The following is a 24,056-nucleotide window of genomic DNA, read 5'->3' on the forward strand; positions in this document are numbered from 1 at the left end:
GTGTGTGTGTGTGTGTGTGTGTATATATTTGTAATTTTTGAGCCTTATGAACTTATAAAGCGATTATTTAGTGTTTTTGTTATAACATGTCAAACCACATTCGAAATGTAGTAGCTTCTAGTCTGGCTTGTGAGATATATTCATTTCGTACATATACATACATACATTTACATCTGAACATTCACAAATATACATCCGAATGTCAGCAAGTTAATTAGATGCACTTTAGATATGCATGTCTTTCTTTTTCTGATATAAGGAAGTATAGTATATGGTGCCTTGTTTTTCCGTCATGTAGAGGTGGTGGTGTTATACCTGCAATTCTTGAGTAGGCAGTTGAGCTCTCTAGATTATTCGTTTGATTTCTAGAACTTAAGGTAGATTTTTCAGTGCCGGAGGACCGTATAGCTTACCAAAGCCATATGTGTATCTGCAATGAATGAGAAAGGAGAAATGTGAATCAGGGACTGAAGGTTGCTTGATTTTGATTTGTATTTAGTAGTAAATTTCTGAAAGGAAAGAAAACAATTTACTAACTTACCCAAGAACTAAGAAAACAAAAGCAGTGATCCCTAGCACATACTGATAGAACTTGTGCCTAGATTTACGTCTTCCCTCGTAGGTTGATGGAAGGTGCCTGCTGCTTATATAACCATACTGTGGACGAACTAGAATAACAAAGCCAAGGAAAAATCCTGCAAGGAATCCTCCTATATGAGCTGAACTGTCCACTTTAGGTATAAACCCAACAGCCATATTCACGGCAATGACAACCATGAGTATCAGGAGCGCTGTGCACTGAATAGCAAAGTTAGATCTTAGACGTATCCCTCATCGATTTGATCCTCAGCATTAAAAGCTGTTGTATTTTAGATGCCGGCATAGCTGGGGTTCTTTAAAAGAAAAGAAAGGTTACCTTATTCACGTAGATTGTCCAGTTTATTAGAAGCTCGGAAAGCATGGCTCCCAGCAATCCAAAAAGTGCTCCAGATGCACCAACAGATATAGTCGGGCTTGCGGTTCTCATGCGATGTAGAGTCGATCCTAAACTTCCTCCTATTCCAGCAAGCAGATACAGGAACCCTATTCTGACTGCCAAATCAAAACAGTTAAGAATAGTTAGCATGCATTAATCATGTAAAAACTGAGTTGACATCTCCTGAATCTTAAGTTCTTACTAAATCCGAATTCCTGCTCAAGCCGGATTCCTATGAATAGAAGGCTCAGCATGTTGAAGAGCAAGTGAACGACTCCAGCATGAAGCCACATGCAAGACAAGAGGCGCCATCCTTCGCCCCCTTCCACCACTAGTTGCAGTTCAAGGGCTCCTAGTTTCTTTAGACTGCAAACATTAGCAATTAGATTAGGTTTTACCATGACCGTTCAAGAAGTTATAGCCAAACGTAAGCCTAGTTCAGTTAAGAATGATTTCCAAGTTGGCACAGCCATCAGACACGTTTCCTTTGTTTGACTTTGGGGGACCCGAAAGACACTGCCCCCTGCATTTTGGGGTAGCATAGATTCATAGGAAGGGACATTGTTGCTAAGACCTAGAGGACGAGAGAATGTGACAACCCTGGAATCTTACGTTGGCTATGGCGCTTGATAGATTAGGGTACTTAAGCAAGACATAAGAATCCGGATATCAATTGGTACTTAAGCAAGAGGTTAGAGCAAGTATATGCTATACAGAAAAAAAAATAGTACTGAAGGTATCTTCTTTGTTCAAATTAATCATGTTTTAGTCTTAATCAAATTCTGTAATTAGTTCTTGTTTCTGTAATCCAAAACTATCTCAATTGCAGAAGATTAGACGCAGGTGAGTTGAATTAGTTTTATGCAACAAAACAAATGAGAATTAAGAGACGGAAAAAATAGAAATCATTGGGAGAGGTAGGAGGAGATTCTTACGTAAGTGCGGCAGGACCAAGGAGAGGGTTTTCTCTGAAGGGTTGGAAAGAAAACCTCTTCAAGAAAGGAAAAAGACACTTTTCCCCTGTAGTTGGACAGTCATTGACGTACATTGTGTACATGAACATGGCAACATTGACGACAAACACGATTGGCATGAGCCACGGCACCCATGGCTTTGGAGGAGGGGGGCACAAATGGGGCGGGGGCATGGAATGCCGAGACTTTTGTCTCTTTTCGCGCCCCTTCTCCATGTCTTCGGAGGATGGTGTTCTCTCCCCCATTTTTTCCGGCCACAGGGGGTGGTAGAGGAAGAGGAAGAGGTAGAGGTAGAGGCGCACACTGCACCGGCGCTTTTGGCAGATGCTAATGTGCACCACCAAGTTCCAGGGAGGAGAAAAATGAGAGAAATATTGGCACCGGGTGGCAAGGAACGAGTTTGGCTAGGTTGGTAGTTAAGTTTGGTACTCTCCCTTGATTATAGATGTCTGGAAATGACTTTATGGCCCTTCTGACCTCTATTCTTTAACAAAAAAAAAAACAAATAAACAGAAAAATAAAAATTCATTTTTTTGGCCAAAAATAAATAAGATTGGATTACTAAATAAAAGGTTCGACTTAATAACCAATTCAATGTTGAAAGTTGCTTTAGTTTACTTTGCTAATTAAGAAAATAAACATAGTTCGAGTTGGAATTATGACATATTGATAACGATCAAGACACGTAGGGATATAATTAGGTAATAACATTAGGGGCTATGAGTACTTTGGGGGCTCAACAGAATGAAGTTATCCCATTGCAGATTCTCTTGTTACATTTAGAAACTGTGGTAGAAACACCAGCCTGTGGTAGTTTTGTATTTGTTACAGGTTACAGGACTCAGCTCATCAGCCATTGCTTCTACGCAATGTTTAAAATATTGGTATTGGTGGAAATGTTGAACGCAAATTTGTGGACGTATTGATGCATATATTGAATATCAATGTTGATATCAATTGCTTTCAATTAAAATGATGAAAAATTAAAATGGAACTTTAGGTACTGTAAACATTGGTTTTGACGAAATATACAAGTTTCTTCGATATTTAACAGATATGTTAGAAATATCCACGATATATGTCGATTTTACCGTAAACTTAAGAGTTTGTCCGATATGAGCTGAAGTTTAGGTTCCACCTCCATTTTCATATCTTTCTCTATTTTATTGGATATTTCCATGTGAGTATTGATCGTATCGAAGAAATTTTAAACATTGCTTCTACGTAAGGTTCTGCTACAAACTTTTGTGTTCCCAAATTGCATAGCTCAAGCTATTAGTAAATGATAGGGATTGGAAATGTGTTTGGATTTGGTTAGCTTCTATGATGAAGAATGTTGATGTTCTATCATAAAATTAATTGAGAAGTAGTCCAACTACTTATAAGCACATGCAAGGTCCCTGTTCTCATTAATGTGGGATTCATTCTCAACACGTCCCCTCACGTGTGATGAATTTTCAAGTCTAACACGTGGATAACACAACTCGGATGACGTAGAGTATGTGTGGTCGTTGAGCTTCACACCTGGGATAACCTGCTCTGATACCAAGTTGAATATCAGAATGCACGATGAACAAATAAATACAAAACTACACTACTATTTTATTAATTGAAATCAAATAAACATGAGTCAAGATGGCTATAAACTGAGGATTACATTGTGACTAAGTTGTTCTCTATTGAATAACAAATCATCCTACTTTATAATATAGTAACCTAATCCCTAATCATACTTTATAATATACTAACCTAACCCCTAATCCTACTTTATAATATACTTTATAAAACACTAACCTAATCCCTAATAAACTGGAGAATAAACCTAATTATTAATGTTTTCTAGTACCACTGTCAAACTCATGGCGGTACACAATATAAGTTTGCCAACAAGTAGATGCGGATGCAGATTCAATTAAGTAGATAGGCAGGCTCTCCTACAAGCAGACAAGCAAACATATCCAGCTATAGATTTCGTTAAGCTTTGATACTATGAAGAAAGTAAGGTTCCGCCATAAAACCAATTGGGGTAAATTACACTATGGGTCGAACAACACTATCATACCTCATCTTTTAAAAATGACAATGTCATACCTCATCTTACGAATTTGTGCCAAAGTCAGACCTCCATTAGTTTTTCTATTAATTTCTCTATTAAGTGCTGACATGGTTAGAGACGGAGCCCACTCACTAATCCAACTGGATTAAAAATAATTAAATATATTTTTATACTAGTACAAAAACATGTTTGCGCGACGAAAACTTGCGCGACGCAGCTAAATGTGTCGCGCAAAGTATGTTTGCGTGACGTTAAACACAAAACGTCGCGCAAAGGCCATTTGCGCGACGTTTTGTGCGTCCCGCAAGATTTTGGCGCTAAAGCAAGTAAGTTTTACCGCTTTTTCTATTGACTTTGCATGAAGCAGGGCTACGTGAGTCGCGCAAAACAGCTTTGCGCGACGCACGTGCACTTACGTTGCACAAAACATCTTTGCGTGACGTATGTATCGTTGCGCAAAACAGCTTTGCGCGACGTAGGTGCACGTGCGTCGCGCAAAGCTGTTTTGCGCGACGCCACATACGTCACGCAAAGTCAACTAACTAGTGTAGTACAATTGCTTTACAAAGACAGGTGTCAAGTGATATTGTAGGACAATTTACACTTGTTATAGGTTCTATTTATGGACATATGCTAGTATTCATGCGAAGTTCGTAGGACAATTTCAAGACCAAGGCAAACTCCCTATTTCAACCATTGCAAATCCGAAGGAAGGATTTGAAACTGCCAAGGAAATCATCTTGAGAAGTATCAAGGAGGTTGGAACGGACCCTCAACCATCAAAATCAAATCACAAGGAAGATGAAAGATTGCAATTTGAGGAAGAGGAACACACCCAACACACGGCAAGGGTGGAAAGAAAGCGCTACTTGGGAGGCAACCCAATGCACTGAATAAAACAAAGCATGTTCATTGATTTTCGAGAAATTACAAGTGCGAAAAAAAAAAAATGTATCTAACTTTAATAACCTTAGACATATAATAACCTTAAAAATGAAATTGTAGTTCTATTAATCATAATTTATCAAAGCTAATGTGATAATTGGATTCTTAATCTTCTTAATCTTATTTTATTCCAGATTCTTAATCTTCTTAATCCTGGAGTGATTGGATTCTTCGTCCGGCTGCAAGACGTAAAAGAAAGCGCTACTTGGGAGGCAACCCAATGCACTGAATAAAACAAAGCATGTTCATTGATTTTCGAGAATTACAAGTGCGAAACAAAAAAAAAAAGAGAAAAAAAAAATTGTATCTAACAAAGAAAGAGAAAGATGGAGTCTTCACAAGGGTTGTGTACGTGAAGCCCCACTACGTGGCAACACTCTAGGAGCGGGAGGCATCGGAGCAGGAGGCATCGAAGCGAGAGGCATAGGAGCAGGAAGCACCGAAGATAGATCATTCGAGGCCCCAATCCTTGGTGGAACGCTAGATGACGCAGGAAAAAGGTGCCTCTGGAAGAAAGACGCAAGCTTTTGACGGTCATTTTGAATACGACCTTGAGATTCTTGCATCTCATCAAGCTTCCTCTTCATGCCTGTCGAATAATTATTGGCAAGCATGTGCAAACTTCTATTCTCGTGCTTAAGCTGTTTGATCTCTTGCTTGAGATTTTCCACCTCTGCCATCAATGATTCAACCTGACGGGAGCGAGCAAGTAGGCGTTGGCCCATGTTGGACACAGAGCCCGCGCACTGAACGCTGAGAGCTAGGGACTCTTGAACGGCTAACTCATCGGACCGTCCTGAAAGCAGCTGACAATCTTTAGGAGTGAGGAGGTTCCGAGCTACTATCGTAGCTGTTGTTGCATCCGTCATCACAGAGTCTTCACCTGTAAGAGGGCCATGAGAAGATAAGAAAGACGGGCACCATACCTTATCCTGACGCGGCGCGACCGGATCACTGCTGAGACTCAAATCTAAGCAAATGTTCGATGGGTTAGATGAGTTACCCATTTTTCAAGAAGTTAAAAGAGAAGGGTTGGATGGAGTAAAATCTCGACGGGTCGGAGACGGATTTTGGGCAATCTTCAAAGTGTGCATGTTAGAGGTGATCGATCACCTCTATTAAAGGAGAGGCGACACAATCACCAATTCAGAATTGAAGAGACACCACTCTTCAAAGCCGGATTTTCCTGCGTAAAGATCGCAGACTCTTCAGACGCAATCCCGGCTTTTCAGATAAAGCGTGCCACTTTGTCAAAAGCTCTCTGACAAAGCTGAAGACGCGTGGAGGCCGAGAAAGCAGCTACACACTTTTGCCGACAAGCGTGGGTGACAAAGCCGAAATCCCGGCTTTTCAGAAAACGCGTGCAACTTTGTCAAAAAATCTCTGACAAAGTTGAAGACGCGTGGAGGTCATTGCCGCATCCGCACTACTACTTGCCATTACAATTCCTATATACATCAACATTCATGGCAAGGCATACACCCAAAAACGCATGACTCTTCTTCTCGGCCGAAAATGTAGCTGCAACCAGACCTCTCAAACATGCTCAGTTTTCTTCTTCCCTTGAGAACACATATTCAACCATTGATGTATTCCCCAAAGAAGATACCAGATGCCTGGAGTACAGATGAGGCAAGAGGAAACGGTGGATCGAAGCATGTGGAGACAAGCGCAACAAATATATGTGCTGATCCATTCGCTGCTTCTTCAAAAGCAAAAGTATCTCATATCATCAAGGGCGAAAGCAAAGGTATCTCATATCATGATCTTTCCCTGTCTTTTCCTTTGTCCTTGTTATTACTCGCATGGCAAAGTGAAGTGAGCAATCAGTCGGCACTTAGAGTCAGTCTTCCGATCTGGAACCGACTACCTGGAATCTATTCCCTGGTTGCTTACCTAGCGTTGCTCTCGAGTAGTCATCTTCAAAGGTTGATACACTTCCAGAGAAGGGACCACATCTGCTTGGAGAAAGACGAGTGACAATGAAAAATCAATCTTTCTAATTAGTATCCTCTAACCCTCTTCAATATGAATTGGAAAGATTGAACAAAGAAACAGGTCATCACCTCCACCTCGTGCTTGCCTGCCATGTGTCAGAATCCTCCAGCCCAGTTCAAGATTAGCCTGTGGAAAATCAACGATTGGAGGAAACCAGAAAATCTTCCAGTCAAACTCAAGATCAAGCCTCAATGCAATCACCAAGGAGAAAATCTTCCAGAAAATCTTCCAGTCAAACTCAAGATCAGGCTCCATCTTTTTTTTTTTTTTGTATGCACTTGTAATTTCTCGGAGATCAATGGACATGCTTTATTTTATTCAGTGTATTGGGTTGCCTCCCAAGTAGCGCTTTCTTTTACGTCTAAAGCAACGATAAATAAAAAAAAACTCTAATGTGGGATTAATCTTCACCATGTCCATTTGTTATAATGTTTAAAATAATCGATGGATATTAACTTAAAAAGGATGAAAATTTTAACTTGACACAAAAATAAAAAAAACTCAATGCAACGATAAATAAAAAAAAAACTCTAATGTGGGATTAATCTTCACCATGTCCATTTGTTATAATGTTTAAAATAATCGATGGATATTAACTTAAAAAGGATGAAAATTTTAACTTGACACAAAAATAAAAAAAACTCAATGCAACGATAAATAAAAAAAAAAACTCTAATGTGGGATTAATCTTCACCATGTCCATTTGTTATAATGTTTAAAATAATCGATGGATATTAACTTAAAAAGGATGAAAATTTTAACTTGACACAAAAATTAAAAACCTAAAATGTTATTTCCTACCCCCAAACTTATTTCACACTTTGTCCTCAAAGTGTGGAAAATAAATAGAAGAGACAAGATCAGAAACAAAACTACTAAATCCTAGAAAATGTAAAACAAATATAAAAAATAAAGAAAATACCCTAAGCAAACAAAATAGGAAAGAGAAACAAGAAAGGAAAAAGAAAACAAGAAAGAAAATAAAATAAGAAAGAAAATAAAAGAAAATAAAATAAAATAAAACAGAAAAAAAAGAAAGAAAAGAAAAGGAAAAAGAAAACAAGAAAGAAAATAAAATAAGAAAGAAAAGAAAATAAAATAAAATAAAACAGAAAACAAAAACACTACTGGACACTTTGGGGATTCGAAAGCAAGACCTGGTAGTTGGGACTAGTGAAGGCGCGCTGACCAACACGTACAAGTCCACACTTGTGTCAAAACCTAACAACAGCTAGAATATAATCTGGTGTAGCAGCTGCATCTGTCATTTGAAAAAACCCTAGCTATTCTTTAACACGCTTTGGATTCCTTGCACTCGCCTCGAGCCCAGAGCCAAACGGCCCTCTTCTGTCCAGAAGGATAATAATATTATTTGTTGTAAACCCCGAAGCCCTTTGTTCTCTCTAGAAAAATGAGAGACATCTCTCACTACTCTCATTTCAAACATATTCCTCTTAGCCCTCTCTCTCTCTAAAAAATCTGGAAAGGCTTTCTTTTCTCCATTTCCTCTCAAGTCCAGCGCCCATTTGTACAAACCTCCTATACGCAGCAGTTTCTTCACTCGTTCTGCAACCAAAAACCAAGGAGCATACACACTTCCGTGTCTCTCTAACCCATCCATGGTGGAGTAAGCAAGAAAACTGAGATGCCTGAAAGTAAATCCCTCCTCCATGTGTGTCTGTATTTTTTTTTCTTTTTTTGAATAGCTAAAAAAAAACCATTTTACGGACCCAAAATTGTGGTATGTACTTAATATTTTAATAATAATTCATTAAAGTTTTAGTTATTTTTTTAAGCTTTTTAAAATAATTTCTTTCAAATGGTTGTGCATGTATGTTTTTCTTGTGTTAAGCGATGAATGGTTGTGCATGTATGTTTCTTTCCTTTCTTCATAAGATCATATGAATGGTAAACAAAAAGAAGCTAATATCTTATCAATAAATGTGAATTATTAATTTAGTCTAAAGGAGGAGGGAAATTTGCACTATTCATGTCAACAGTGTAACAAAATTGAATGTCACAAAAATATATTAGGAGGGTTCTAAGTTCCCTGAGATCGACGTGTTCAAGGACGTTTACGTTCGACCTGGCAATGAGATCGCAGAGCGAGCATATAAAGGCTAAGAACGAGCAGATGAGAAATTAAAAAAAATTAAATAAAAAATATTTAGAATTGAATTACAATATTTATTAAAAATTAAATAAAAATATTAATAAATCAAAAATATTTTTGTCAAAAAAATTAAAAAAAAATAAAAACATAAAAAGTTTGCGTGACGTAGGTATGGGTCACGCAAAGTGTCTTGCGTGACGCACACCTACGTCACGCCAACCCACTTTGCGTGACGCACACATACGTCACGCAAACCCACTTCCATCACGCCTACGTCACGCCAACCCACTTTGCGTGACGCACACCTAGGTCACGCCAACACACTTTGCGTGACTCACACATACGTCACGCAAACACACTTTGCGTGACGCATGTAACTTCTTCGTCGCGCAAAACCTTCTTTCGCAGGCTTGACGCAACGCTTAATGCACGACGAAGGTTCGTCACGCAAATTTTTGCGCGATGTTTTTTTGACTTTGCGCGACGAAGGACCTAGATCACCCAAAGTATTTTTTGTACTAGTTAATAATTAAATAATTAAAAAATTAAAAATAAAATTATTTTTTATATAAAATTGTGCGATCCATCCTTTATCTCTCCTCTCTCTCTCTCTCTTCTCTCTCTCCGGGCACCTGCATCCCCAAAACCCACAAACCTTTCCTACCCGTCCCTCCCATCCTTCCTCCACCACCCTCTATTTCTCATCCTTCTCTCGCGCCTCTCTCTCTTCTCTCTCTTTAGGGACCTACATCCCCAAAACCCAGAAACCCTTCCCACCCGTCCCCGGCTTTCCAGGTCTAGAAAGTTCACGACTTGCCCTTCCGGCGAGAAGCTCATCCACAAAAATGGTGCCTTTACGACGCCGTACATGTCGTTCTTAGCCGGAGATTCTCGAAATCCAGTCACAAACGACGGGCCCCGCTCGTAAAAAAAATCAACAGCGGCGATGTCACGATGCCGCCCTGGCGCCAAAACCCAATCGCTTAGGGTTTGATAAAGATTATTGTGCGTGATTTTTCCCATTTCCCCATTTCTTGATCTGAGTCTTAGATCCCCACCTCAGATCGCACATGTTAAACCAAAGCTTGCCGTCGGATTTGCAGAGGGAAACGAACCGTTTCGATGTGCAGGCGAAGCTGGCGACCTCGAGAGGTGGGAGGAAGGAGACGATGCAGAGTTGTACGTCCTCAGGGAAGTCGGAGAAGTCAATAGCGCAGGCTGATTTGTCAATTGCAAGACTTGGGTCTTTGATTGTCGTCATTTTTGGATTTGGGAACTTGGGGTTGGTTTTCTTAGGAAAGTTGTGAATTTTCTGGGCAAATAGTTGGGAATTTTTAGGGGAGAATTGGTGGAAAATATGGGGGTTAGGACAAGGAAATGAGAAAGTGTTGTGTTGGATTGGATTTGCGAGATTCTTCAGCAAGAAAGTGTTATGTTGGCTTTGGGAGGTTTGATGGGATTTTGGGTTTTGGGATTTTGGGGATGCAAGTTGCCGAGAGAGAGAGAGAGAGAGAGAGAGAGAGAGAGAGAGAGAGTGGTGGAGGAAGGTTAGGGGGGACGGGTGGGAAGGGTTTCTGGATTTTGAGATTTTAGGAATGCAGGTCACCAGAGAGAGAAGAGAGAGAGAGGCAAGAGAGAGGAGAGAGAGAGGGTGGATCCCACAAGTTTATATAAAAAAAATAATTTTATTTTTAATTTTTTAATATTTAATTATTAAAAATATATTTAATTATTTTTTAATCCAGATTAGTGAGTGGATCCCATCTCTAGCCACGTCAGCACTTAACATAGAAATTAACAAAAAAATTGACAAATGTCCGACTTCGGCATAAATTCGTAAGATGAGGTATAATATTATTATTTTTAAAAGATGAGGTATGATAATGTCATTCGACCTATAGTTGAGGTAGTTTTGTGTAATTTACCCAACCAATTGGCAATATGTGGAGTAGTCCAACTACTTATAAGCACATAAAAGATCTATTCTCTCATCAATGTTGGATTTATTGTCAAAATATGAGCTTGTAGTTATACAGTTATTACTGGCTTTGTGCCTTATTGTGATTTTTCCCAGTTTCAGTAAACTGAACTGTGAAGCATGTCAAGGAGTTGTTAGAAGCTGGATTAGTAAGGCCAAGCAATAACGTCCCTTTGTCTCCCGTTCTTTTAGTTAGAAAAGAATGATGGAATTTGGAGAATGTGTATTATAAGGAGTTTGAGGGAATTCATTGAGCTTATAATTACTATATATTTTGGAAGTTTGGAATACATAACCCCACAGCCCATACCTAGCATTATTTCTGCAGTTTGTACCTTTGCAAGTCCTTCGCCAATCATTAAGTACAAAGGCAGTTTGAAAACCATTTCCTTTCTAATTTTCTGTATTTACTTTTTGGTTTTCAGTTTTTACTTTTTTTATTGAAAATTGAAATTTTGTTTGGTAACTACTTCTGAGAACCAAATAGTAAAAGCCCAATTGCTAAATTTTGAAAACTCAAGAAAGTAACTTTCAATTATTGGTTTTGAGTTTTCATTTTTTGGAAAACTGCAAACTGAAAACTAAAAATAGATACCAAACAAGATTTCAATTTGAAAAAAAAAAAAAAAAAAAAAGAAGCTAAAAATGAAATGGTTATTAACCGCCCCAGACCTACCCAGATTTTTAAAATATATGAACAAGGCATACTGTTTTGTGATTTTCTTCTTCAGAATGGTTGCAGGTTTGTCCGAGATTACATAAAAGGCCATGTTACGACTGTTACAGATTTTTTTGGATGTACACACTCGATAAATATGAACACCCTCAGATTTGCCAAAGAGTACGCATCGATCTTCTCCTACTTAAGGGTACGCTTATTTGCAAGTGCAGATATGATGAATTTTGATTTTGTAGCCTAATAAGTTTTGAGATTGACATCAGAGTAATGAAACTTCCCGAAGTTGTTTATTCCGAAAGATGCAGAAAATTTTCTGAAAGTGAGCCAGAGACTACGGACAAAAAATTGTTTCGATTACTAAAAAACCTGAAATACTTATCTGATCATAGTACACAAAATACTTATCACTCTTAAATCCCCACAATCATCTCCGTCATACACACTTACATCTGAACATTGGCAGGTATATATACACATCAATGATACGTATGCATGTGTTTCATACATATGTTTTGCGTACGTACGCAAGTACAGTTTATGGTGTTATACTTTCATCTCTTGAAGAACATGCAGTTGAACCGTCATGGAAGTATTGTTTGTCCATTAATTACGCAAAGCTTACACAGGCTCAATATTTGTTTACACTATCAGGCAGATGCTGTCTAATTTCCTTTATGTTAAATAGCTTACCGAAGGCCGTTGCAAATCTGCAAATTTAGAAAACAAACATAAATTTGTTAGATAATCGATGAATATTTTTTTTTTTTTTTTTTTTTTTGGCATCCTTGAATCAATTGTCGAAAGAGAAAAAGAAATTATCCACTTACAGAATAATGGACACGACCAAACCAACGACACCCAGAAAATATTGACAGAAGTTGTGCCTTGCTGTACGCTTGACTTGATTGTGTGTTGGCATGTATTTGCTGCTTACATATCCCAACTGAGGTTTAACAAAAAACACAAAACCAAGGAAAAATCCAGCGACGAGTCCTCCTACATGAGCTGAATTGTCCATATGAAGTAGAAATCCAATGAGCAAGTTCAGGGCAGCATTGAGGATGAGTATCATGATTGTCGAGCACTGAATGGGAGGATAGTTAGATGTTAGATGGACCCCTCATGGATTATTTAACGCAGCGTTAAACCTAAACGACGTAGTCTTGGATACAAGGAGACGAGAAAATAAGCGTTACCTTATCGTCATAGACTGTCCAGTTTGTGATCAGCTCAGAAAGTGAGGCTCCCAACAATCCAAAAATTGCCCCAGATGCGCCAACTGATATAGTCTTGCTTGTCCTTTGTTGTTTGATAATATTAAGGCAAGACCCTAAACTTCCCCCTAACCCAGCAAGCACATACACGAATCCGAATCTGTCTGCCAAATCCGAGCGGTTAAACAACAGTTAGCTGCCATTCAATATTGATCATGTAAAAACTAAAGTACTCAACGTAAATCTTTAACCCAAAGTTCTTACGAAATCCAAAATCCTGCTCAAGCCGGAGCCCTACGAAATCAAGACTGAGCATGTTGACGAACAGATGAATCAGCCCAGCATGTAGCCACATTGCGGAGAACAGGCGCCATGCTTCACCATTCAGCACTAGTTTATTATCAAGGCCTCCTAGTCTTTGGAGACTGCAGATATTAGCAATTAGATTAGGTTTTAGATGTAGGGAATTGTTCTGTGCACACCCTTTTTAGATTCTGGCCCTTTATTCCCTTATACTCTGTTCAATCCAATGGCTAAAAAAAGGGTGTGCATAAATCATTTCCCTTCGAAGTAATTGGAGAAAGCTTATTAGCCGGTATTACTTTTCCATTCTTTGTTACCCTAGAGAATTATGCTGAAGTTGGTTCCAAGGAGCAACTGCTAAGCAGAATGCCAAAAGTTCAATCTACAATGTCAAATTTCGCTTTTGTTTCGAATTCAAAAATACAGAATACAACAGATTAATCTGACATCAGCGGAGATTGATCAAAATTCAACCTCTCACTACCAACAAATCTTTATTTACGATAATACAAGGTAAAATCAACCCTACATTAGGCTGTACATTTCCTTCCATGTCACTTTTAGCTATAAAAACTTCAATTCCTCGATCATTAAACTTAAATAAATTGGATTGACAAGCCTCATACATCTCAATTGAGAAAAGCATTGATCAAACAATTTTTGTAATCCCGTAATTAGAGATAGATAAATAAATAAGATAAAAGACAAATATACATGATCGAGAGAGCTTACGTTTCAGGGGTAGGACCAATCATGCGGTTATCGCGCCAAGGTTGGAATGAGAACCTATCCAAAAAATGCCCTCCCATACACTGATCCTTTGACATTCTAGAGGGGCAGTTGTTCTCATACATTATCCATATGAACATCCCGAGATTCACCAAGAATATAAGTGGCACCAGCCATGGAGAGTACCGCCTTGGCGGTGCCATCATTGGTGGTGGCGCGTAGAAGGCTGCTGGAGGTGGAGCGCCATAGTATGGCGGCGGAGGTGGATACATTTTTGTTACTTTTTTTGTTTTCAAAGATGTGCTATGAAATTCTGTATATGTGTGCTACCGTGCCGGGGCGGAAGAGGTACACACTGCACCGGCAGTGTTGGCGTGGGTGGCAGATGCAAATGTGCACTACGGTTGTGGGGGTTGAGGGAGAAGAGAGAGATATAGCTAGGTTTTGGGGTGGTAAGGAACGAGTCCTAGGCGTGTTGGCGGTTATATTAGGTATGTGTTTTCCCGCTAATAGATGTGTGGATAATATTTAATGGTCCTTTTATCATTCATGAGAACACAAATATTAAAAAATTAAAATTAAATAAATAAACATTTCTAGGGTGAAGGGATATATGTCACGATAACACTTTCATAGGGTGAAGGGATTATGTCAGGACAATACTTTCATCCACCGTATGAGTACACATCCTTGTCCATTTGGGTTTGATTACCGTATTTTCAATTATAAATAATTGGTTTTGATAACAATAATTAACATCTTCATCATAAATTGTCCACTTAACACATATTAATCACTAACAAAAATCTCCAATTTGACTTGAGTGTTTGCAAAAATACAATGATTAGGACAATGAACTGTTCAAATGATTATATTCTGACGAAAAAAAATACGTTTATCAAATTTCTGTTTAATGATACTTACTTTCTACTTATTTGAACAAAGTTTGACTTTTAAGTCTCAAAATTGTTGAAAAGAAAAGGTGAAATCCCATGAATACTTCTAGGATTTGGCCACAATATACTTGCATGTGTTTAAGACAGTTACCAACTCGAAGGTAAAATAAAGACGGTATTATACACATAAATTATATATAACCGTCAAATAATGATTGCAGTAAATATATAAATATTGTAATCAGTCCTGTGTTTTTTATCCCGAATAAAAGTTTCAAATATTTTGTTCAATGACAAATAATCCTTTGAAGGGCAGTCAGTGCCTTAATTAGGTATTAGCTGCGAATCTAAAGGTCGCAATTGACACCGATAATTTGTTGTAATTGGATTTCAAGCTATGAAGAAAAGGATAAGACTTTCAATGGTATAGTGAATGCAGTATTGTTAATTATAGAAATCAACTGTGTTGAAAATTCTAGCCAATTTTGGCAACATACAATCCACAAGGGAACTGCTGAACGCTGCACGCGTTTCCGTAGGCATTGAAACAGTTAAGAGTTTATGGTGTTTCCTGGAGATACGGAGACTATATATAGTGAGTGAGCTTCACTTGAAGGAGCATATCCCCTTATCTGAGGGACACCTTATACGATCATTCCACATTAAATAATTTAGCAATCTAATCGATTATATTTTAAGTCTTCTCTCAAAGATTATAACTACGAAAACAAAAAAAATACCCAAATAAGAAGCTATATGACCGTTGAATTAAATGTTGGTCGTTTAAGTGTTTTTTTAAAACACCGTATTTTTCTATTTTCTTCGCTTAATGATTTTGGATTTGCCTGATTATTTGCTAAGATGATTTATACATAATGAATTAGAATATAGATTGTTTGAATCGTTGAAATAGTAATTGTGTAGTATTATATAAGATAAAATGAAATTCATTAAAATAAAAAGAAATACAGAGTGAGCTTCATAAGACCAACTCCAACATTGGAGTAAGTTCTAAATTTTCCCTTCTATTCCCCCCTCTCCCCAATTTCATTCCAACCCTTGTTCTAAAATGAGATTAAGTCATAAAACTTAAAAAAATAAAAAATAAATAAAAAATAAAAAGCCAGATTCCAACCAAGATTTAGGTAAGATTAGTGGTGAAGCCCACATGTGAGAGTGGAATAGATGAAATTGGATGACAAGCGCCTAAATTCAACCGCACCACTTGAGGCACGCTCTTCGGCCAACTTCAAAGCTACTAAGTGCAGCCCTTGCGGCCCCCACCCACATGGATGTGCCTCCCACTTGTCTGCCAATAAAATTGAGTCCAATGGCTCTTTTGGTTGATCAACGGCTCACATTCAAATGGGTTGTTGGTTATCCAATGGTTCACATTTAATTTAGTTAATATTTTTGTTTTATATTTATAAATTTATTGAATCCAACGACTAAGATCAAATATGATCAAATCTAACGGTAAAAAAAAGATTTAATGGCCCAAATTTAAATTCAACGGTTAAAATAATTATAAAAAATTATTTAACTCAAAATTCACCCAAAAACTCTATAAATACCTATATATATATATACATCCACACAAAACTCACTTTTCTCCTACAATTCTTCCAATTTTTCTTTCTACCATCTTCCAAAACTATGTGTTTGCTCATGTGTCTTGTGTTTATGCATCTCTATCATGTATTTCATATATTTTCTATAGTGTTTCATGAGTTTCATGTGTCGGTTTAGTGATTTTTCAATTTTTTTTGGAATTTAAATATTTTATGTTAAAATGTTCATAAAATCAATTTACGATAGTCCACATAATTTTTTTAAAATGTTTTTTTTTAAAAAAAAAAAAAGCCTAAATTCATTCTTTAATAATATTTTAGGGGGGGGGTTTAAAAATTTAGCCCATAAGACCATCTCCAATGGTTGGGCTAAAAGCCAAATATTTGAGCCTGAAAAATTTAGCTTTTAGGCCAAAAACAGTTTTTCTGCTTTAACCGTTCTGGCCTAAAATTTTAGTCAGGGATTATTAAATAATGAACTTAGGCTATTTTTTTTTCTTAAATTAAATTTAAAAAAAATAATAAATATGTAGACTATCGTAAATTAATTTTATGAATATTTTAATCTAAAAAAATTTAAATTTCGATAAATATTGAAAAATCACTAAATTTTCCACAAAGCAAGCCTTCAACTTTTACCAATCTTTCAACCATGGGCTAACTTTCAATTCACCAACCTTTCAACACCAAATTTTCAATTCACCAACCGTTCAACACCAAACTTTCAACTTTCACCAACCGTTCAACTTTCATCAATCATCCTCTATATAAACATATGTCCAATATTTGTTGATCACACAACCTTTCAACCTTCAATCATCTTCTATATTCACCAATATTTTAACTATCAAAGAGTTTTTGTTTCCTGAAAATCCTCAATATCTCATCAATAGGTGATAGAAGAAGGCGTAGCATGACAATGCAGATGGCACAATACCAATGATGGCAATAAAGTACATAAACCACATAAACTTAATACAACCGATAATTCATAAACCACATAATTAATAAACTACATAAACTTAATACAAACGACAATTAATAAACTTAATTAATAAAGCACATAATTCATACACTACATAAACTTAACAATCATATCCACCATCTTCACTTGATGATGGACTTCGTTGAAATGTTGGGATATAGGGTTCAGTGGATTCATCATCTTGAAACATACTCTTGAGGCAGACTTTACATAATTTCCTTTTACTTACCATGTAAGAACTTCTTCCTCTCTGGAATGTATTTGCTGAGGTCCTTCATCATGAATTCAATTTTAAACCTATTTTCCTCCCTATCTGAGATTTCCTTCATTTGCAAACGCATTCGGGCCGTTTCTTCTTGGCGAGCGCTATGAGTTTCGTTCAATTTTGCAATTCTGGTATCAAAGTGTCCACTCATCGGATCTTGGGACTTCCTTTTCTCTTTGCTTCCTTTTGCTTATCTCTTCCCGGGGGTCTTGCAAAAGAAGGAGATGGGGTCATTTCATCGACACCTTCATCTCCGGCATTTGTCTGTGCAGCTTCAAGTTGAAATAATGTTCCCCATTGTTGGTCCGCATCGGTTCCCCAACTCAGACAATCCTTGAGGACATCCCAAGCATGTTGCAACTTAAAAACTTTATTTTTTGGTGTTACTCTTGTCTTGTAAATTTTCATTGCTTTGTCACCCTATGCAAAAAATACATAAAAATAATTAGTTGCAACATAATATTATGTACATGACAAATAAAATATCAAGAACAAAACTCACAATTTCTGTGGCGTTCCTCCCACTAGCCATGCCAACCACTCCAAACTTCCCTGCCATAAAGTGCATGCTTTGTTGATAGTCTTCCACCGATCATAAACACCACCACCATCCCACCCACCGCCATTGCAGTTTTCTTGAAATTTTGCAATGATTTTATCCCACAAAACCTTCTTATTTTGATTTGTGTCAACTGCACCATCGCTAACAGAAACCCATGTCAAGCATAGAGCAACATCTTTCTCACAGGTCCAATTACGAACTCTAATATGCTCTCTTGCCATGTTGAACAATTTGGAAATGGAAACAAATGGTAGAAAGATAAATTGGAAGAATTGTAAGAGAAATTTGAGTTTTGTGTGGATGTTTGAACAAATACATAGGTATTTATAGATTTTTTGGATGAATTTTGAGTTAAATAATTTTTTAAAATTATTGTAGCCGTTGGATTTAAATTTGGGCCGTTAGATCTTTTTTTTTACCATTAGATTTGATTATATTTGATCTCAGCTGTTGGATTCAATGTATTTTAAAATAACATAGTTAAAAAAATCAAATTTGAATCTGGACCGTTGGATCAACCAACGGTCCGTGAAAATCAGCCATCAGATTGAAAATGTAGCCGTTGGGTGGCCGACAAACCCCTGTCATCGGGGCCCACCCCTGTCGGGAACGAAATGCAGACGCTCCGCGTGGGGCGCGTTGGAGCGTGAACGGGCCAAGACTGGCCCAAAGGCCAGCGAGTCCAGTCGCGCGGGGTTGGGGGGGGGGAGAGAGAAATCTGGGGGGTATTTGGCCCAGCTTTAACATTTGGCATTTAGCCCAATGTTTTAGCATGGGTTAGAGATGGTTTGAGGGGAAAATTTGGGGGATAATTTAGCATTTAGCCCACCATTGGAAGTGGTTTAAGGGTAGAGCAGAAAAACTGTTTTTGAGTTAAAACTTAAAATTTTTAGCCCAAAAAATTTAACTACCATATTATTGCACCATGAACTTCACTCTAATGAATGTGAATGTGATGCTTGTAACATGACATGAAACTAAGAAAACTACAAACAAAAATTGAAAGTAAAGACTGATAAAAAAACTATATATACAATAATTAAAGAAATATCGGATATATCTGCAAGTAAGATGGATCACAGTAAGATTAAAGAAGAACCAACAAGAAACCGGTATCTGTTAACCCGTGTATATAGATCCTATTGGTTCTATTAAAACCGCCGTTATCAGATCAGTTCGGTAAAAAATAATTGACAAGGGGAACTGTTGGACCAGAGCTTCCATGTGCATTGAAACAGTAAGCGCCAGGATGAGAGTTATTAGGAGATGCTGAAACTATATTTATGATATTATATCAGTAAGCACAATGTTGATGCAAGCAAAGAATTGGCTGCTTTTTAATTGGATTGCCTCATATGTGCTTGTTGTGCCATGAACTGCACTGAAGTAAACGTCACTTAATTACTTTAACTGCCGATGTTGACTGCAACATGTAGTAGTATGAAGTTGATATTGTTGGTACAATTCACTTACTTTTTACAAAAATAAATAAAATGCAAATTGCAGAAGTAGCATTGGTTTTAACCCTGTAATTATATTTATGTGTAAAGGTTAAAACTTTATTTTCATCCACTCACATGTTTATGTCCCCGCCGCCCCCACAACAACCCCACCCCCCCCCCCCCCCCCCCAAAACAAAAAAAGGATTCAGTAGCCATAGCAGTGATAACATCGGATGTTGAGATACTTTGAGCAACTCTGACATATTCCACTGAGTATGGTATTTACTTAACATATTCATGGAACTTGCATTTGGTTAATTATGCTCTGAATCCATTCTCATGCATGTAATAAAGGGTCAGAGACCTATTAAGTGTGCTCATTCAGGGATGTGTTGAAATAAATGTGATTACCTGCAAGTGCTTTGATTCGGGCTTATCCTATTTTAGGGAAAGTTTTGTCAAATTTTTTTTAGATTTTATTACTTGATAATTTTAGTTACGATTTCATGCATATCATAACTTCGTCACCCATCCAGGTGATGATCAAAACATCTAGATTTTTGTGTGAATTGAACATTGGGGTCGGATGTGTCATTATTCAATAAAAAACTTTTGTCTAATTTTATGTGGAGAAAATTAAGTTTAGGGACTAAAGTCAAATTTTTAGTACGTAAAATTAATTAGATTGTGTGGTGTGTATATTTTTAACACCATAAGGGGTGGAAAACGGATATGAGCTTCTCCTCCATCATATATTTGTCAGAACTATTTGTTGGGAAGTGAGTAGTTTAACTTCAAGTGTTAACATAAAGATAATTACATGTAACAAATGAAATAGTTTAGAATATGTTATCAAGTGATACGTTTCACTATCTGACGTAATAGTTTGTTAGTAGTTAAGTGAATGACTTAGTCTCTAAGTCATTGCTCTGCTTTTGATTTCTCATACATTCTTGTTTAATCATATCCTTTAATTACGTTTGATTGATCTAATTTGATGGCTAGAAACAAAGAAAGGTGTGTGAGAAACTAAAAAAAATACGTAAAAATCACTTCCCATAACTATTGAGGTATCATTTGTAAGAGTGAATTACACAGTTGAACTACAGAAAACCTCTCTCTTTTTTCCTATATTTCTTCTTCATAAGTCAATTACACTTGAGCCCTAATGTTTAGGTGATATAACAATTTGGTTCCGCGCGATATTTTAAAAATAGAGAATAACGACTTTGTTAAACTACGCTCATCTGGTCAGATTTTTTTTTTTTTTTTTTTGGTCAAACTATTAATTATTTTTTAGTTAAATGCTTAGTGAAAAACATCGTAATTTAAGGAGGGTTGTCAATTTCATAGACCATGTATGTTCCAATTAAACCAGAGTCTAAGATTAACACACAGAGATGCAAAATGGAAGTGATACAGATTTCGACACTTGATGCAAAAGCTTGAAACAGAACTTATCCATAGAAAAAGACTCTACTTAAGCATGGTTTAATTTGTAGAAGTTAACCCCAAGCTAGCTAGAGACATGAAACTGGTGGTTCTACAATTCCCTTAATTACTCCATGCACACTGTGGCAGCTTGATGTTATTTTCATGTCTGGATCTGCCGAGGCCAACTGACAGTTTTCTAAGGTGATTCCAGTACATGGGACTGGTGTGCTGCAATTCAGATTGATAGCTACTTCCGAAATGGATGTCCCAACTGCCCCACTGTAGCTCACGTCGCTCATTTGAACCGCAGTGCTCTGCAACCAGGCATATACAGTATTAATTACACAACAATTACTATGTTAGATTAAAGTTCCGTTTGATTGCCATTTCGTTTATAGCTTATACTTAATAGTCGTTTTTGTATTAAGGACAGCGAAGATTGACATCGTAGAAATCAGTGATTTATAAAGATTTTGTTTTCATTCAATCTTTTTTATTCTTCCCCTCCCTCCCACCACCCTTTCACATCCTTCATTTTTCTCATATCCTATACTATCTTCTCGTCTCTAACACTAAAATTGAAAACTAAAAATGAAATGATAATCAAACGACTCTAAATTTGTCAAAATTTTATTCTTACCAGTTCATGGCAACCCTCTAGCTTGTGACAGAAATAGTGTTGGTCGATGGTAATTGGATTCCCGACTTCCTTGAAAGTTAAATTGACGAATGAAACTCCGTGGACCAATCCTTTTCCAGTCTGTTATATATATGAATAGCAAAAAGTAATTATAATAACAAAATTTGTCCCCGAGTGTATCATTTCTAAAGTAAAAGGTCAAAGTATTATTGTACTGCGGACGAAATTACCTCCCAAGTCTTGATGCGCGCCCCATTCTGTGTCCCATAGAACCGAGCACTGTGCACGGTGATATTCTCAACCCTTGTCTCATTCCGCTGTTCCCTAAGCTCCCAATGCTATATATTGCCAGTGAAACACCACCGAGATAACACATTAACATTTTCGGCTTCTACAGATTAGTTTACTAAGTTCTGTCTAATACTATTCTACCTTACTAGTGCTGTGTTGAAAAATTTTTCTTTCTACATTTGGATTCAGAAAAGTATCGTAATGATATGAAAAAAAAATAAGTTAAGGAAATAAATGGCATACCTTATGCCATGGCCAGGTCCGCATGATACGTCAGTTATATAAATGTGTGAACAGTAGTCTCCGATGGATACACAATCGTCGCCTATTGATCAACACTAACATAGCATAGGTAAATTAATTGAGTTTTGTTAACATAGGAAAGGTAAATTATTTCCCCACGTTCTTTTTTTATTTCTACAGTCTTTTTTATGTTTTGTCTCTGAATTCTCTTTTGATTTAGATCAGTCCAAAATAAACAACAGTGCCGAAGTACTCGAAAATTCTAGATATGAAAATTCTACCGGATTTTAGTTCTGCACTATGGATTTCCGCATGTTTGGAGTCTTGAATGTGAAAGCCATCAGTGTTGGGGCTGGTTCCAGGTGAATCTGTTTTGATGAATGAGAAATAAACTCCCTCAGATCCCCATACTAGTATATGAGTTTGTGGAGTATTTACGACGTTGATGTGGTCCATATGAACTTCTTTACAGCCTTGAAACATAAGTACCTGCAACGCAGCGCATATATGGAATGGAACTTCATAAGCATAACACGCATGTATACGTTTCTAATTTTTCTTCAATGATACGTATATAATTACAAACTTTGAAATGAAATTACAAAGGAGCGCTTACTGTAGGTGCGCGGCCTATACATCCCTGTTGAAAAAGGAAACCGGGTCAGTTGCAAAGATAAGGATAGAAACTCAAAAAATTGAAGGAACTCAAAGTTAACTTTATATATAAGAAATTTATTCAAAATACATCTAACTTCTTTGAAGGAAAGAAACAAATGCGTAAATAATACAGACATAATGTAGCAAGTTTATTGAAGTAGTGTGCTTCACCCTCTACAATATATCTTATCAACCACACATTTTAATAAGTATTTGGTGCTACAATCACCCCAGATAGCTATATTTATGGAAAGAAAGTGGAACAACAAAGTCATTTATTAAAAACTAAAGACATATTACAATAGTAGAACAATATACGCTAAAAATTAGTAGTAGCCATTTTCCACTCCCTCCTTTCAGATGGTTTAGAATAAAAAAAGGGTCCTTTTGTTGTGTTAATGCATGTATTATTGAAAACACCATAATGAAAGTTTGAGGAGGTCCTGAATTCAAATTTTATAGACAACCGTTGTTAATAAAAATAAACGGACTGCGTACTTTTAGACATAAGAAGCATTTCAACAAGTAAGCGAGCTTGAACTTCTTATTAGTAGAAAAGGGAATTGAAATTGGGGGAGCTGGGCTTACCAGTGTGCTTCGGCAAAAACTTAAGGGCAACCAAGATTTCGAAACTTGCAGAGTTTTTGCTCTCGCCTAGATTCGGTTTGACAGCTGTAGCTTGTCCCGTGTATTCAACTCCAATTCTATGGCGATAGTTATCTCAAGAACATCCTTATTGATGAATTCTAAACAATCTCTTACGACTTCTTTTTTTGGAATCATTCTTTTTGTGTTCTTGATAACCCATGAAATTGACACTTCCCCACCATCCATTCTCAGTTAAGTGAGAATGTTGATTAGTTTGATATCCTTGCATAGAGCACACGTCAAATGTAACCACCCTTTGCATCTTTCGCCCTTTCAAAATTTGCAACTTAAGAGAAGCCATTTTAGCTACAAGTTTTGATAGATTGGCAACTACAATGTCTTGCTTCTCTAGTACCTGAAATCAAAGAAAGTTAAAACAAAATCAAATATCAAAAGAAAAACAAATGAAAACACATAGGGATTAGCAAATTTACTAATCCTTGGCAATGTCACCAAA

The 24,056-nt window shown here is 37.0% G+C and overlaps 2 protein-coding genes and 1 pseudogene across 2 annotated transcripts; all 3 read right to left on the reverse strand.

Moving 5' to 3' along the window:
- Positions 1 to 32: 32 nt before the first annotated feature.
- LOC103955256 (RHOMBOID-like protein 5) lies at positions 33 to 2,896 on the reverse strand. The gene is made up of 5 exons (XM_018649430.2): positions 1,912 to 2,896; positions 1,179 to 1,342; positions 917 to 1,092; positions 542 to 798; positions 33 to 430 (listed from the first exon to the last, which is right to left on the reverse strand). The coding sequence occupies exons 1-5, from the start codon at positions 2,193 to 2,195 to the stop codon at positions 373 to 375; spliced, it is 939 nt and encodes a 312-aa protein (XP_018504946.2). The 5' UTR covers positions 2,196 to 2,896; the 3' UTR covers positions 33 to 372.
- A 9,080-nt stretch (positions 2,897 to 11,976) lies between these two features.
- Positions 11,977 to 14,426, reverse strand: LOC103955297 (RHOMBOID-like protein 5). Its single transcript, XM_009367172.3, has 5 exons — positions 13,969 to 14,426; positions 13,198 to 13,358; positions 12,916 to 13,097; positions 12,547 to 12,803; positions 11,977 to 12,426 (listed from the first exon to the last, which is right to left on the reverse strand). The coding sequence occupies exons 1-5, from the start codon at positions 14,235 to 14,237 to the stop codon at positions 12,348 to 12,350; spliced, it is 948 nt and encodes a 315-aa protein (XP_009365447.2). The 5' UTR covers positions 14,238 to 14,426; the 3' UTR covers positions 11,977 to 12,347.
- Positions 14,427 to 21,156: 6,730 nt separating this feature from the next.
- LOC108866644 lies at positions 21,157 to 22,750 on the reverse strand (annotated as a pseudogene).
- Positions 22,751 to 24,056: the final 1,306 nt, after the last annotated feature.

The sequence above is a fragment of a genome, unplaced genomic scaffold, assembly GCF_019419815.1.
Source record: "Pyrus x bretschneideri cultivar Hongxiangsu unplaced genomic scaffold, Pyrus_bretschneideri_v1 Contig20, whole genome shotgun sequence".
Lineage (NCBI taxonomy): Eukaryota > Viridiplantae > Streptophyta > Magnoliopsida > Rosales > Rosaceae > Pyrus > Pyrus x bretschneideri.